Source organism: Spea bombifrons, chromosome 12 (genome assembly GCF_027358695.1).
Source record: "Spea bombifrons isolate aSpeBom1 chromosome 12, aSpeBom1.2.pri, whole genome shotgun sequence".
Taxonomy (NCBI): Eukaryota; Metazoa; Chordata; class Amphibia; order Anura; family Pelobatidae; genus Spea; species Spea bombifrons.
Window position 1 is genome coordinate 6089939 of NC_071098.1, and position 16587 is coordinate 6106525.

The 16587-nt window shown below is 38.6% G+C and overlaps 1 protein-coding gene across 4 annotated transcripts in view; it reads right to left on the bottom strand.

The window, feature by feature from the left end:
- Positions 1–1279: 1279 nt before the first annotated feature.
- The window catches only part of ACOT7 (acyl-CoA thioesterase 7), a 51512-nt gene continuing 36204 nt past the window's right edge, over positions 1280–16587 (bottom strand). For all 4 annotated transcript variants that reach the window (XM_053451850.1, XM_053451853.1, XM_053451851.1 and 1 more), the window contains 3 exons: positions 14592–14708; positions 7765–7949; positions 1280–1391 (listed from right to left, as the gene is read on the bottom strand). In XM_053451850.1, the coding sequence (XP_053307825.1) occupies positions 1287–1391; positions 7765–7949; positions 14592–14708 (407 nt within the window). In that variant the 3' untranslated portion in view covers positions 1280–1286. The remainder of the gene's footprint in view (positions 1392–7764; positions 7950–14591; positions 14709–16587) is intronic.

The window sequence follows — 16587 nt, forward strand, 5'->3', positions numbered from 1 at the left end:
TATAGGAAACACTTTTTATACAAAATGACAAAAATAAGATTTCTGAAATGATTTTAGTTACTTTTCAGCATGCTGGGGGAAACTGTTTCTGTTTACACACTACACTTCCTGTAGCACCAAACACCACTTCCTGTTCTCAGTACACAGGGTTATTACTTCCCCCGTTCTACTTAAAAACAAGTAAAATCAATATAAACTATAAAGATGTCAGCTCCGGAATGTGTGACCCTGAGATCCGACTCATTCATTCTGATTACATTTTATTTCTATATTTTGGCCATTAATCAAACAAAGAGAGGCAGCAATACAGCAGTCCGATACGAAATCATCTACTTGTAATTGTGGAATGAAAGCTACCTTTCTAGAAAGAATTAAAGATAAGGCTGGTAGACCTACCCACGGAGAAAAAGGAGAAGCAAGACAAAGAGAAAAGTGCATTTTGTGAGCCATCGCCGTAAGATAAAGAGTTACAATGCTTTACTAGGCTACACACCAGTGTATAATGTCTTAAAGTTCAATATATCACAAATACAGTTCATACAACTTCATTATTTTACTACCCGGCAAAGCATTTTCATAGCGGGAGAAACAGTGATTGGTTGATTCCGAGCAAGCTGCCATACTTTTATCAGAAATAAATACAGGTAACGTAACAATCAATGGAATTATGGAACTGGCACGACATGAAGCTTCACAGCAATATTTAAGCTTAAAAAATAAACCTGTTTCCCTTTTTGATCTAGAGGCTACGGTTTCTAACGTGTATTGGTTTCATCGGCATATTTCTATTGGCTGAGAGGTGATTGACATCATAGAAGCCAATTAGAAATGGCAGCGATTACGAAGGTGATTCCTGGATTTTGTCTGATTGGATCTTAAAGCCCTGTTCTCATTTGTAAATGTAAATATTATTTAATGGACAAAAAAAAAACTGGCTTGGTGGTCGATGGTTGATTGAACGTTACAGAACGTGATCTGGATTTGGTTAACACTCGAGAAAGATGTTTAGTCCAAGAACCATGTCAAAGTAACAATGAATGAATGTCATTGTATGAAAAATGATCCTTATACGTACTGAAAGTTCTAGAATTAGTGGAATAAAATCATAAATCATCAACATCATAAATGTTGTTTTTCAACCCTTTGCATGCCAGAGGTGCGGGTGAACAACCCTTATAACCAATGTTTAAACTGTTGACGTATGGGTGGCGGGTGAACGTAACAAGATATAATACTATAGAACAGTGCATTTATGTATTCCTCGCCGCCCGCCAGTTACTTTGCGTTCATTGTTGGGTCAAACACTGCGTTTGTATCTGGCGCTTGGTCTTTGTTTGCAGGTAGCGTCCTTTCCCTTCTTCGAAGCGTTTCTTTTCTTCTTCGTTTTCAATCTGTATTAAGATGATAACAAAAGTAACGTTAGCTTTATGGGCTAAACTGTAATTCATCTTCCACCACTTTCATGCCACCGCTCTAAGGCCATGATGTACGGACTAAATTTGTTGGTGTATCTAATCTTTATATAATACAATTTATACAAAACTCACAATTACATATAAAGACCAATGGGTATATAGAACCGTGCGATACAATGGAAGCTTAAACGACTGGCAAAACGTGTGAAAATATCACCATGGAAAAATCCCAAAATACTTAAACTTGGCATCGATCACACATTAAAAAAAACCAAAAAAACAGAACGTTTAGAATGCAAATTCCCCATTTTTCTCTCTCGAGGTGAAAGCTGCTCCCTTTAGCCTAAAGCAAAATTCTAACATCTGTTTGACAAATTACGCCAATATTTTCTGGCATTCCAAAGCTGACTTAAGGTTTATAAAAATTGAGAAAATAAGACATTAAAAAAAATGCTTTTCCATAGCCACAGTGGTTTTGGATCATATGAATAGTTTATTAATTTATCGCCATGATGTGAGTTGGCCAATGGGACTCCATTATGGCGGCGCATGCAACAAACATCTACTAAAACATAGTTGTCTCCCATGGCCACACTGGGCATTTACCTGGTTTGCCAGATGGCCAGTCCGGGATGGATGTAGAATAACCATAAAAAGTGGCAAAAAAATAAGATTTTTCCCAAAACTAATGTCTGTTAAAATACCAGCTTTTATGCTTTCAATATTTGGATTTAATTAAAAGGAACCTGTCCAATCTGAAGCCATAGGGAAATAAAACATTTCCTTGCAACTGGAGTAATTTGTCAGACTCCGCTTTGCTTATCCAGCTCTGTGTCATATGCAGTCATCATAAATGAATTAAGTCAAGTAAAGACTGCCAAAGTTACATTTTACAAGTTGTCTTCACCCTTCCCTTTAGAACATTAATTATGAGAATGACAGCCAGGATTCTCTTTCATTAGTGAAGCTCTCAGAATGTATCCAGGTCATAGATGACAGTCAACTCATACGTTCTTCGATTTCTTTAAAATGCCCCCCCCAAAAATATAAAAAATCTGGCATCTTGTTCAAGGAAAGGTGTCATTTTTATGGCTTAAAAATCAACATTTTTGTATCTCTGGCCCTGGAAAGAGAGAAAAAAAACTAAACAACTTGAGTAAGACTCAAAATATATTTGGTGGGTTTCCATGGCAGTCTTTCTTTAGGATTGTTGCGCTCAGGTGGAAGAAGGTCAAAGATAACAGATTTCTTTGTTATTGAACTCGTTCCATTTTTCATTCTATCTTGGATGCCCTGAGAGCTGTCTGACCTCGGCTGCAGAACGAACGCAGAGACGGGAATTTAGTAAGTGGGTCATGAGAAAGAAGAAAGATTATTAACAGATTTAAAACAATACAGGATTTGGTGGAGACCCTCGAAAGGTCGAGTCTGGTCAGATCAGTGGGAGTGCTTTCTGTGCATGTGCATTGGGGGGGTCTTATTAGACCGTTGGCGGGTACACTACATGGGCAACTGGACAGATCTCCTGCAAGCCTAGGAGCTGGAGGGGGAAAGAGGCAAATGCATAGGGGATACTTTAGAATTGAGAGGAAAAATAAGATAGGCATTCTTGCAATCCCCGTAAATTTAATTGTAATTCCACCGTGGATACAAAAGTGTTTTCCGAAGCCCGTACAAGAACCACATAGTGGGTGGCAAACAAACAAAGGCTTCCCGCGTTCTGTATTTCACGCTTACTCGTAAATACAATAGCATTTTCCCGAGGCCTTGGACGGAGAACCATCAGCTTCCCGGAACGCCCCCAGGGTGAAAATATTTTCTTCCCACCAGGAGTGGTCTCCCAGTCTATCTCGCATTGTAGATTCTGTAGAATCCCTCAATCCATTTGCAATGGGGACCACCAGGAAAATTTAAAGGGGCCACTCAGCTATCATACGCATTTAACCCTATATAATGACTGGAGTGTTCCTTTAACAAACACATACATTTTTGCGCCTTGTAAGCCAGACTTTACTAAAAGAGCACTTGGCCCTTATGCTCACAATTAATACGTCTTCGATCGGCAGCATCATTTCAAAGAGATACATCGTATCCCACCCCAAGGCTGCTAATACAGTCTTTATTATATGTAGCAGCTGCTCGTGAAGCTGCCACGAGACTATCAGATATTCCCAACTGTTAACATCGTATAAATCACATACATTTTATAGCATAAATATATAAAAACGTTGCTTTGCTAAGTAGGCTCCAAAGATTCCATAGAGTCAAATTAGCCACATGCTCGCCTCCGTTTATATATTTTTCGCTAAAACACATAGAATTCTACGATGAGCACACAATTTGGATCGTTATCCTGTGTGATCATACAAATATTGGCCTGGATTCAGCAAAACAAGATATCCATATTGATATAATCGCTCTGCTGGGAAAAGCCTCATACTAGTACATAGCTGTACATAACAGGACGGCGGAAATAATTCTCTATAGCTATACGTTTTGGTTACGTGTCTTCCACTGACCTCCGTACGGAACACTTGGAATGAGCCAAGCCAAAGTACGAAGCAGAACACATGCAGCTTGAGATGGCACAAAGGGATGGCCATGACCCTTAACAACTCTGCACCCCCTACATCTCTACCCTCTTATCCAAATACACCCAGAACGGCCACTCTTCGCTCCTCCCATGACTTGCGTCTCTCTTCTTCCATAATTACCTCTTCCCGCTCCCGTATTCAGGAGTTAACCCATGCTTTACCCCTTCTCTGGAATTCCCTACCCAGTTCCATCAGACTTTCTCCCTCGTGTGAGAACTTCTAAAGCTCTCTGAAAACCCACCTTTTTTTTGAGAAGCGTACAACCTTTCTTCCTAACACTCTCAGCCAACATTCCGATCAAACCATCTGAACGACCAACAACCCCTACAGATCACCCTCGATTCAATCAACTCATCCCTATCCAAGCAGTCCTCTCCTACTGTCTCACTTCTCCCTCAACCCCTGACTAGATTGTGAGCTTGAAAATAAAAGGCCCTCTTCTCCTTTTGTACCCGTATATTTTAAGGTGTTATTTTAGATGATCTTCACTGCCTCTTATTATAACAGCGCTACGGAATCTGCTGGCGCCATATAAACGTAATGTGAATAACGTGAAGCATTTACATGGAGAAGCATTTTTTTAAATAACTCTGGCCTTTTAAGATAATTTGTTACCGTGCTTGAACAGAGCATCTAACATATGTTATTTGTACGTGTGAACAACTACAATACCTTCTGTTTTATTGCAAATTAGCCAAATTAGGATGTCGAGTATCAGCAGTCTAGAAATATCATTTTATTCCAACCTGCTGCATTTAGAAACTATTGATGATGAGTTTCTCATAGACCAAAAAATTGAACAGAAACTGTTATCAGTTTTTTTTAAATAAGGATGTTTAACTCATTCTTGTTTAAAAAAGAAAAAGTGAAATGCACTATTTCATTCCCTTCATTCCCTTACACTGACTCGGGCAACAATGTTTTTTTCTTTTGCTTGACAGTAACAAATGTCAGTGCCTGCGCTTCAAGGCTCCCAAAAGTAATTTCTAGGTCAGAAATCATGGCTGGAATAATGTGACCTTATACTGTATCCCTCCTCCACCTCACAGCCCGAGGACAGGAACATTTTTCATTCAGCGGCACAAGCCTCCTGCAGACATGAATGTAGTGTCACAAAGTTTGTGTAGGACTGGAAAGCAAAGCCTCGCGTAGTCACCTGGTTTTATATCTCTAGCAGGCAATGTCTACCTATGCACGGGAAGATACCCGATGAGAAAGAAGCTAATAACTAATAAAACATATAAAATAAAAAAAGATAATAAGCTAATAAAAGATAATAATAACTATATGTAATTGTGGTTATAGAGTACTATAGATGGTATCTATTTATTACAAACCATACTTGGGAGCAGTGATTTAACTCTTAATTCTTCGGTCCCGCTTTAATAATTCTCTCCTCCTCCCTATGGTAGAGGCAGATTCCATCAGCCTTCAATGGGGGAGTTGAATCGACCAAAGGAATCTGATTAACTATGCTGATTCTGTCACCAACACATAGGCGTCTCTTTAATAATTGGGCATTTAAATAAAGAAAGAATATTGCTGTTTCTGTAACTGCCATATTTCACTGTGATTACCTTTTTTGCCCCTTTAACCAATAGGGGTGCAGGAAATGAGGTCACATGACAAATAAATACATATTCTAAAACCAGTATATCCCTGCCTAAAATCCCTCTTTCCACGAGAAAACATATGACTATGATGAGGTCATAGGCATGAGGTCATGAGTTCTTATGCATTGGATAGAACAGAAAACTACTTATCAGAACCGTCTGCCCCACGGAACCATAAAATGTATCCACGACTATGATGCAAGTATTAATAGATTAAACTTTAGCGCCTACAATGTTTTTATTTATAGTAAATGTTCCACATCTTTCATAAAAGGTCTTAAATATTTATGAATGTCTCATTTCAAGCATATTATTCAATCCTATTCTCTGCCTGCATCATTTTTCAGAACCGTCTAATTTCACTGTTCATGTATTATAATTAGAGGCAGTTTGGCCAAGAATCAGATAATGACGGATATGCCATTTTACTTCCAAAAATAAAATACTTTAATGGGATATTTGGAGAGACCTATCAGGTCATCATTCCATTTCATGGGAAATTAAAAGTTTGAGAATAATTTTTTATGCCTTCTCGTGGAATTAAATTTGGTTGATTTTTTTGCTGTCAATGGAATAATAATAATAATATTATTAATAATAATAATAATTCATATTAATGGTGGATCTTGAGATTTATCCACTTTTCTGTGATCTTGTCACTCAATCTTTGACATTATAGTAAGTGTGTTGGGGTCAGCAGCTTACATTGGCTAAAAATGTAGAAACGGGGAAATACCCCACAGATCCTTAAGAGTAAATACATGCAATAAGTCACATAGAAAACCTGAAAAATATAGTTTAGACCACAAAGTATCTGGATACTATGACATTATTTTCAGTTCATCTTTGTAGATGAGGACAAACCCAAACTGGTTTCTTCATAGGTGGGACGTACATGCAATTTAAAGGCAGGTCTTCTTCTAGAAGTAATATATAGAAGTAATGTAATATCCGCATTTAAGATGCGTAACCGAGTGACTCAGAGGACGCCGAACAAACTCAGTGACCTCCACGTATTCACCTGAAGGGTACAGCCATAACCTGGAGATCTGACTCAGCTTCATGCAACAGAGCAAGGAAGTGAATGGGAAATACATTCCTCTAAATATGGCACAAAATCCATCTACAAAACATTTTATTCCTCAACTGCTTGTCTAGAATGCTATAAGTAAGATGTATTTTACTTTTTAATGCATGCTTTTGTTGTCCTCCTAGGTGTCTAATGGGAAGAAACTTAGGAAACATGATTAGGTTTTAATGTATATTCTTATTTAAACACTAATTAGCAAGACCTGGACCATCAATGGTCATTGGTGACTAGTTTGAGGCTGTTGGCTTCCCTACCCATGAAAAAGCAACACACATTATAACAGATTTGTGTATTTCAACATGAACTTCAGGTCACAAAAACTACAAAACCTTGTAACATTCTTTCCATTACAATTATATTGTGAAGAGGTGGAATTAACCCCCTAATGACAAAAATGCCTTGTTTTCAATGGGTTTAGGGACCGCCCATTGTCCTTAAGGGGTTAAGATGCACACACTTGTTGAACACAACGTGGAAAACGCAGAAGACACCCTTTCTTTGATACTTTGTCGCAAACTAACGGAACAATTTATAAACAGCGCTGACATTCTAGTGCACAGAAAGTACGGGAATATTTCAAAGTTTAGGGGGAAAAAACGATTTTCTGTAAGACTTGCATCTCTATTCTCTGTAATGTCCTTCCAGGAGTTAAGTACTATGAAGTAGGGCAGCAATAAATGTTATTTTAACATCAGTCTATAAAGATGTTTAAATATTTTTTTTTATTATTAATTTATTTTAGAATTTTGATTATCTTTTTTTTTTTATAATACTGCTGCAGTAATATAATAAAATAAGAAAAAATATAAAATAAATTAATAAAATAATTTCTGAAAAATAAACTGCTGTATTTTTCACAGCGTTATTTTTATGATAAATACATCTCTCAAAATCAAAATTTTTCCAAATGTGGCAACGAAAAAACTTTTTTTACATAACCCCCAATAATTCAGAGTTATAATTCTTCTTGTTATTTTGTAGATATGCTCATGTGCTAATTTGTAAAAAAAAAACTATTGTGAATTTAAGGTATAAAGTGACAAAATACATACCAACAGTTGAGGGACTGGCAACGGTTTTCCCTCTTTGCTTAAAGATACGTAGGTGAAGAACGCACTGACAGCTCGGTATTTTTCCTGAATGTCCCCGACTAAACAATCAGCATCCACAAACACCTCAATCTCCATGGACTTATTGCTGGTGAACGTCATTCGGCCAGATATGGTGATAATACATCCTAGAAAATGTAGGAGAAAATATTATTCCAGTACAAGCTACCAAACACAAAATAATGGTTGCCATATCTGCTTATTAATTTCTGTAATTGGATTGCTGAGCCAAAAAAAAAGATGATAAAAGTCATTATCTGTGGAGTTATATTACTCTCGATATACAAGTTTGATAAAATAAGCAATTGTAAAAATAGTTTAAAATTCCAATGTTATACCAAACGAGTCTTCATTAGCAATTTTTGTTCATTTTTCATTCATTCTTTACGGCAAAAAATCCCCCAAAATATTAAACAGCACATTAGGGCTCTCTATAGCTGGCAATTTTCTGCCCACTGGGCAAGCCTGGCCAGGTGGCTCGGTAATATAATTGCCCACAGAACATTTGGCCCACATACAATGTATACTATCTATATATTTATCTATAAGAACTGCACGGAAAGACCATCAAAGAACCACAGAAAGCTGGTAGTTCCAAGTAGATGGCAGGCGATCAATGACTGCTCAATGGGCTGGTTTAGGAGATCATAAATATCTCTAGTAACTGCCCCATATACATTATGGAGAACTGTGCCTAGTCCTTAAAATGCAGAGTTCGGGATAGAGAACAGGTAAGCTGTGGAGGTAAGTAGTGTGGGGGCTGCTCTGGGTCAGACCTACGGCAACACCCAGTCAAAAGACACCAGTGGATCCAGTCACGAAGTAAGCGCTGCCTGTAATTACCCCAGACATCCCAGCAGCAATACTTGAAGATGCCAATCACAGACATATACATAACCAACCCTTCTCTTGCTTCATTGGCACTCAGAGAGATTAATTAATCTCCTTATTTTTGGTTTAAAGTATGATGAGCCAGCAACAATATTTACCACCAACCTATAGATCCCAGGAATGCGCTGATAAAAAGTTTTCATGTCAATTATGAAACAAAGTTTGACAAACTGAGGAATAAAGGTAGCCTTTTCACAAAATGTGCAGGCTCAGATGCTTTTTTCTTCCTAACACAAATTTTAAAACACATTTTTTTTTAAAAAACGTAATGTTCTGGGCTGAATTTGTATTTCTCCGTTCACTTCCAGATGCTCTTTTTTGGTACATTGTTAGCCATGTGAAAAGCTTCTGTTCGCTGGCAGCTTGAAGTAGAGTATTAAAGATTTAAGCAGGAACCCTGTCTTCTCTGAAATGTCCTATATAGGTCCTTAAAATAACAACAAGTATACGTTGGACCTCCATAATTAAAGAGATAAGGGATTAAATGAGAAAGCCGAGGCATGTACGGCACTAAAAACCTTACATTAAATTTTAAATGCATTAAGAGCTTCCCTGAATGCTCTACTGGAATTTTGTACTTGGATAGTTGAGTAGCACAGATGGCCTAAAATGTAATGGTGGGAGAACACGAGGAAATGATTAGATAAGATGTACTGACTTAAAGAGAGTTTTCTTTTAGCTGCCAGGAATCTCCAGGAATGGGTTCTGAAAGGTTTGTTTGGGGCTGAACACCAACCACCGTTTCCCTCATCCTGAGGACAACCTTTAAAGTATCCCGCGGACCAAGTTTTAAGCATCACTGCTCTACACAAAGTCATTCTTCTTGGGTGGAAGCCTACAATGAGCCAACAAAGAATTGTTGGATATCCAGGCCGTGTGGCAAACAATGGAATGGCTTAGTTCTAATCACTCAGCTGGACTTCATTAGCATTGCCATAAAGAATCAACTCCGTGTGGTGTTTGAGCCAGGAAAATAACAGACCTGACAACAATGGCGGCATCCAGGCATTTAATGGCCAGACTATATATTTACCGCATGCTAGTTAGACAGTTGTTAAAATAATCTGGCTATTAGCTGTCTGAGAAAGCTTTAACCCCTTAAGGACAATGGGCGGTCCCTAAACCCATTGAAAACAATGCATTTTGAGCCCGTACATGTACGGGCTTTGTCACTAAGGGGTTAAAACCATGAAAGATGCAGGACAAAAGGAAAAATATATACGAAAGGGTTCACTATGGGGCTTGTGGCCAATATAGAGGCGGAAGCCCCCAAAGTCCAAGGCTGGCAGTAAAAATGTGTGGGGCCAACTTTTAGCCATTTTAGTTGGAAAGTTATTTAGGATGACCCTTCAAAGTACTAAGTGATGTTCAAACGTTATTGTTTTTCAAAAAATGTATTAAGAAATAAGATATTTCGTATCTCTACTGTAAAAATCTATAATGTGCCTTTTCTTGAAACTCAACAACTTTTTCTAAATGATACTTTTCTAAACTCAGCTCTTGGCTATCACAAGGCAATTTTAAAGTTCTTCCAGTTAGCAACTAAAGAAAGGAATACGAGTCATTTACTGCGCTTTAATAAAAAAGTTGTATTGCTTCGCTAAATGGATTTTCCAGCAACTTCTCTAAAGCTGCTTTGGAATAATTACCAGTTGGAAGACGCCTTGCGTATCTTAGCTCGTCAGTGTGCCCACAGAGAACCCTCACGCAGTAAACAGGAGTAACCATACGCTGCATCCATTTTTCCATCGCGGAATTGTACTGGAAAATGTGCGTTCCGTTTATCAGGCAGGAAGTGGATTTCTTAGAGCGTGAGGGAGCCAAAAACGCAAGGAATGCACCAAAATATATAAATCGCTTAAGCAGATAGGATGCATTCCTATGGGAACAGCTGAACATGGAAAATATGAACATAAATAGAAGCAAACATTAGGACAAAAAATGAAACCCAACATATGTTACAAATACATTGCTGATTATATAGTCACATGTGTATGCAGTATGTAAACACGTCTTTGGAGAGAAACTCCGACCAATGTGAAAATATTGTGCTGTTTTCTTTCTTAATATAATGTTTTAGCAGAGTTCTCGCTCTGTTATCTGAGCCCAATCTACTAGACAAACACCCCGACTCCTTTTCATACAGCCTGTGGGAAACAACAGAATGGCTCGGTCTTAATCACCCAGCTGGACTTTCTGACTAATGAAAGTCTACAGAAGACAGGTCTTTGGGAATCAGGACTTCATTAGCATTGCCATAAAGCATCAGCTCAGTGTGGTGTTTAAGCAGGGAATGTCATCTAAAATATCACATGACCGACAACAATGGCGGCCTCCAGGTCTGCAGATAAAGGGAGCTTATTGGAACAAAACGAGAGAAAACCAGGTTTTGGTCAATGCCAACCGATGTCTACAATGTCTACAGCACCGGGTTTATTTCTTTCTGTAGGACTTACCCTTTAACCTCTTGACTGCCAGGGGGTATAAAGCAGCCAATTTCTAATTTCACGACAACGATAAAATCCCGCAAAAAGAATTCTACTTGATCCGTTTTTAGAGTATTGTATCCTCAACCAACCCTTTCTCAACAGAGGAAACAGAACTGTGGAAAATCGACTTAGCTATCATCGCATCCAAGACAAGGCAACCGAGTCGTGTTTATTTTTAGTCGGCACACTAATGGAAAGTCTGAAAAAACAGATCCATTCACTTTGTGTTTGAAAAAGTTGTGTTTTTCAGGAAGAAGACATACCAAAGTATTCGTGACGGCAACATTTCTGTCGCCTCTGTCCACGGACACCATGAAATGAGATGTTACCGGTCAACATTTACTTTACTATGTAAATCATAAGCAGCAGATTTTTTTTTGTGGATGTATTTTTTTTCGCTTTTAGTGGTTTTCTGCATAGCTAGAGGTTGTGTATAGTGATACAAAGTGCTAAAAGGTGTATAATCGGTACGAATGTTCCATTGGTCACCGTGGTTACTGCATCAATTGTATTAATACCAACAGAATTGCTCTTTATATACAGTAACGATCACTACTGCAGAAAACATCAACTTTTTGTTTAAATTACATCAAAATAATATTCAGCGGTTTGTCTTAAAAACCCCTTTTTTTTTATAAATTATACATAAATATCATATCAAAAATTCAAAAGAAATGATATATATATATATATATATATATATATATATAAAATATAATTTATACAAATATCCTGCCGACTGCAGTTTAAATACCATTTTTGTTAATCAAAAGCGCACATGAGGTCTTAATATGATGATGCGCCAGGTTCATCTTTTCCTGTAACTTTTTAATTACAGGAGGAAAATAAATGTTATCCCTGCTTTGACTGCTAAATTAATCGCTACAACAAGTTTGCTTATTATCTTGATGCTCCTTCAATTACAGGCTTCTTTAAAAACACAATCATATTAATAACAAAATGTTCCGTTACACAGTGGGAAGCAATTTTAGAACATTTCCATGAAGACCTATCGCCATGTATTACAGGGTAATATTTTACCTCTTTGAGCAGCTTCCAGGCCCTCTAATTACAGAGGATATTACGATCATTCTCCATTAAACCGGTGTGCGATAACGCGACGCTCGGAGTAGTAAATTACCTCGTTATTGCTTACACATACAACGCTACTGATTACATTCTAGGAAACATAAACCTCATGGGCGTAAGCAAATTTCCAAATATTCATGTGCCTTACACTCACCTCTCAGGAGGGCCGGACTGGCACTTTAAGGCCAGTGGCCGCCTGATGACATAAGCATGGCCGTCGGCTGGATATGTGTGTTTTCATGCTCATATAGCATGGCGGTCAGACGTATACAAGCGCCGATACTATACTAGATCTGGTGAGAGCGTGGCTCTATCGACCAGCGGCCCACCAGTCCTATGCCCAGGGCATTCCAAGCCTGTCTCTCGGTACTGTACACTGACTTCATAAACCCTCTCCCATTATCATGCTATACTAAAGGTGCTGTTCCATTTTCTCTGCTGATTTTAATACTTTTAGAACTAAATACAACATTGGAAACACCGTCCTGCGTACTGCCGTATGCCCAACCCTTCTAGAAACAAATCATTCGTCTTCTAAATATTTTTGCCTCGTTCATGATTTTTCAGGCAATGCTCAATTATCATGTGACACAAAGGTAGATGTTGATAGGCTGTTGCCATAGAATGGCAGATCTGCTACGATGTACTTGCTGTACATGCTAGAGAGCTCAATCCGTGATTTCTCTAACTGGAACGACCCCTTTAACTATACAACAATGATCATTAGAAATACTCAGCAAACAACAAAAAATGTCGCTTTCCAGTTTCCTACGCTTGCTGCTGGCTTCGTCCGATGTGTTTTTTTTTGTTGCCCATCTACATTGTGAAATAATTTGCTGATCTAGAAAACATTCCAAATATCATTCCTTGGATTAACATTACATTTGCTCAATGTAGTTGTTTTACCCGTCTATGACCAATGTGACCGCGGTGCCCAGGTAACCGGATGCATGTGTTTGTTTTAAAATGTCAGATTTCCGCTAATAAAACTCCAGCGGCGGCTTCCTCCTACGCCTTGGAGAAAGACTGTGAATATACGAGTCTACGGCTTCATTAATATGTCGCAGAAATACTGCGAACGCTGCTCCATTGGCCTTTATCGGTGCTTGCTGCTAACCCGGTGAATGCCGAGGGATCACATCTCCGCGCTCCGCCAACGCGTTACTGTCAGTGGCGTCAGTGTTACAGCAGCCATAAGAGACAAGTCGTTACAACATGTCTTCTTTATGGCACTCTTTCTCCAAGACTTAATCAACTGCAGTGTCTTGGCGATGCAGCGGGTGGTGAAGGGTTAAGACTTCACCATATACACTACCAATCAAAGGTTTGAGAAACCAACGAAATTTCTAGCTGCAACATAATTGCAAAAGGGTTTTCTAACAATCAATTAGGCATTCAAACGTAAACAACATAGAGGATAGATTTTGGAGAATGTTCTACTTCCAACCTTGTCAGAACAGCTTGGGGGAGACCATTTTCTATTCCAGCATGACCCCCAGCGCACAAAGCAAGCTCCATAAAGACAAAGTTGGATGAACTTAACCGGCCGCACAAAGCCCTGACCTCAACCCCATTGAACACCTTTGGGATGAACTGAAAAGGAGATTGTTAGGCAGGCCTTCTCGTCTAACACCAGTGCCTGACCTCACAAACGCTCTACTGGATGAATGGGCTAAAATCTTGTGGAAAGCCTTCCCAGAAGAGTGGAAGCCGTTATAGCTGCAAAGGAGGGACCAACTTCATATTAATGTCTATTTATTTAGAATGGGATGCCATCAAGGTCCCCGTTGGTGTAACAGACAGGTGTCCCAATACTTTTGTCCATATGGTGTATTTTAATGCACAACATTTGCTTTTCTTTCAAAAAAAAAAAAACAGGGCATTTCTACGTGACCCCAAACTTTTGAATGGTAGTTTAAAACTTAGTTATATATGTGTAGCAGGAAGCTAGGCACGAAAGACAAATCAAGTGTGAAATCACAAAGGCAAAGGCATGACCCGAAGACACGAGCAGTGAGGGACAGGCAACACAAACATACAACTTGAAACACATACACAGATGTCAGTGTCAATGTAGCAATGTCTTAATAAAATTGAAGATTTAGACACAAAGTGTTCTTATTATCATAGCGACCATTGGAATGCCCCTTCTAATTGCACAATTCCATTGCTTGGCCTGGTGGTAACACCATCACCAAAATCATGGCTTATCCATAAATCCTATTAATTTGCGCCTTTAATACCATTTGGCTCCCATTTACTACAAATATTCCTTAACTAAATATAAAAGCAGCGTCAGACCTTTCTGGATCTTGCGATGGAAGTTGATTGCGTCCACAGAAGCCGTAACAACGTTGGTCTTACAGTGGCGCACTGCCACGATGCCAGCCACCTCGTCCATCAACTTCATGGTAACACCTGAAAGAGCAGAATGATGTTCCTGTTACATGTCCGATATAACGACTATACCTTCCAACGCAGGGGGTCTAGTACCAGAGTGCTTCATAAAAGCTTCCTTCTGTTATAAGAAGTATAACCCGCGAGACGTCACACAGAAAGACCTCAAATGACGCAACATCAATCCATTTACTTTCCAATATCAAGTAGAATACATTGTTTCCTATTTTAATGGAGTCTTCAGTTGAAGGTGATACCTTTGGGCAGACATAGAAAAAGATCTAACATTACAGATGCTTTCAAGACCCCAGGGATCTCTTCTCCATCTGAAGAAGAGACCTGGGATGTCCAGATACAAGTTAGCTTGCTGTATTGCTGTTGACTAAAGATGGCAGATGAGAACCATTCAGCCCCATCTAGTCTGGCCATGATGTTGAGACTCAAACCTCAATGAGCCTTTGGTTTTGTCTTAGAGTTGAAGCATAGAATTTGACGGCAGATAAGAACCTTTCAGCTTCTTTGGCGTTCTGGAAAATTTTCATGCAAAATCATCAATACAATGCTTCAATAGCACTTTTGCTCATTTCCCCCCTGTTTTTGTGTCTGCGATACCTTGGCGGATCCCCCTTGGTATTTATTATATCCAAGCGCAAGGCTCCTTGGGTCCGTATCGCTGTCTGCAAGCAGACGACACCAATGGCTCAGATGAAGCTACCGTCTCAAGATGATAAGAGTATTTTAACAGCATCTTTGGATTTATTAAACGAAAAAGTTGTTAATCTTTAAAAAGTTGCTCTTTGACCCAGCTGCGTACATTTCATATTTTTTTATGTGGATAACACAAAGATTTTTATGATAGAATAAAATCAAGAAGATAAAATTTCACAGCTGACACGAAATTGTCTTTCACAGTCGGACCTTAAGTTCAGTTTGTGTTAAGAAGATAAAACCAGATGGAAAAAAAGCCATATAAACCTAATAATATCTACTTTATACAGATGGTACTTTTTTTTTATCAAATCCCAAAACGACTCATAGAAAAAAAAAACCTAAAATCTTTCCTCTGGGAATAAGAAATACAATTTCTCCAAGCCTCTCGAATATTCTATCTGTTCATATTACAATATATTGTTTTATAACGACACTTATCCTCATAGCACAAGATTTACAGGATAATACTGACTCATTTCACAATATTCCAATATTCCAACTGCAACGCTTACCCATTCTGTAATATACGTTACATCTGTTACTCATGTGTTCTCAATTCATCATATTCTACTTATATTCCAATATTCTGTAGTCATAAAATAGCCAGTAATATATAAAATACTATTTTAACCCATGCAGTATCTCCTCGTTTTACAATATATTTGTATGCATTTTCCTCTTCTAGGTTTGGGTGGAATTTCATGGAAATAAGGAAAAACATGCCGAGCGCTGGAATATGAGCCGCAGCACCTGGTGGAAATGTACTAAACAGTCCACTATAGTGTTAATGGGGCGGTTGGGGACATCCACTTTAACTGGACCTTGGAGAAGTGGCCACCACCTGGACCTGCGGCCCATGGCCCGTACCTGGAAACCCGTACCCAGAGCCCTTCAAGACTTGGCCTTGTGTGGGGTGGGGCTAGTTCCATGAGGGGGCAGGGCTAACCATGTATATTGGCGGGAACAGCCCAAAGTATGAAAAGTGGTCTCATCCCCATAGCAACCAATAAAATGGTCCAGCAAGAACATTCTGTAGGTTGCTATGGTGATACGTTCGCATTTTTAAACTCTTCACCAAAATATCTTTTTGCCATAGATAAACCCCATGAAACTATTTATTAATCCTGTTAAATCTTCATTATTTTCAATAATGTGTGCATATTAGGAAAAAAATAAAGTGTAATTTTTT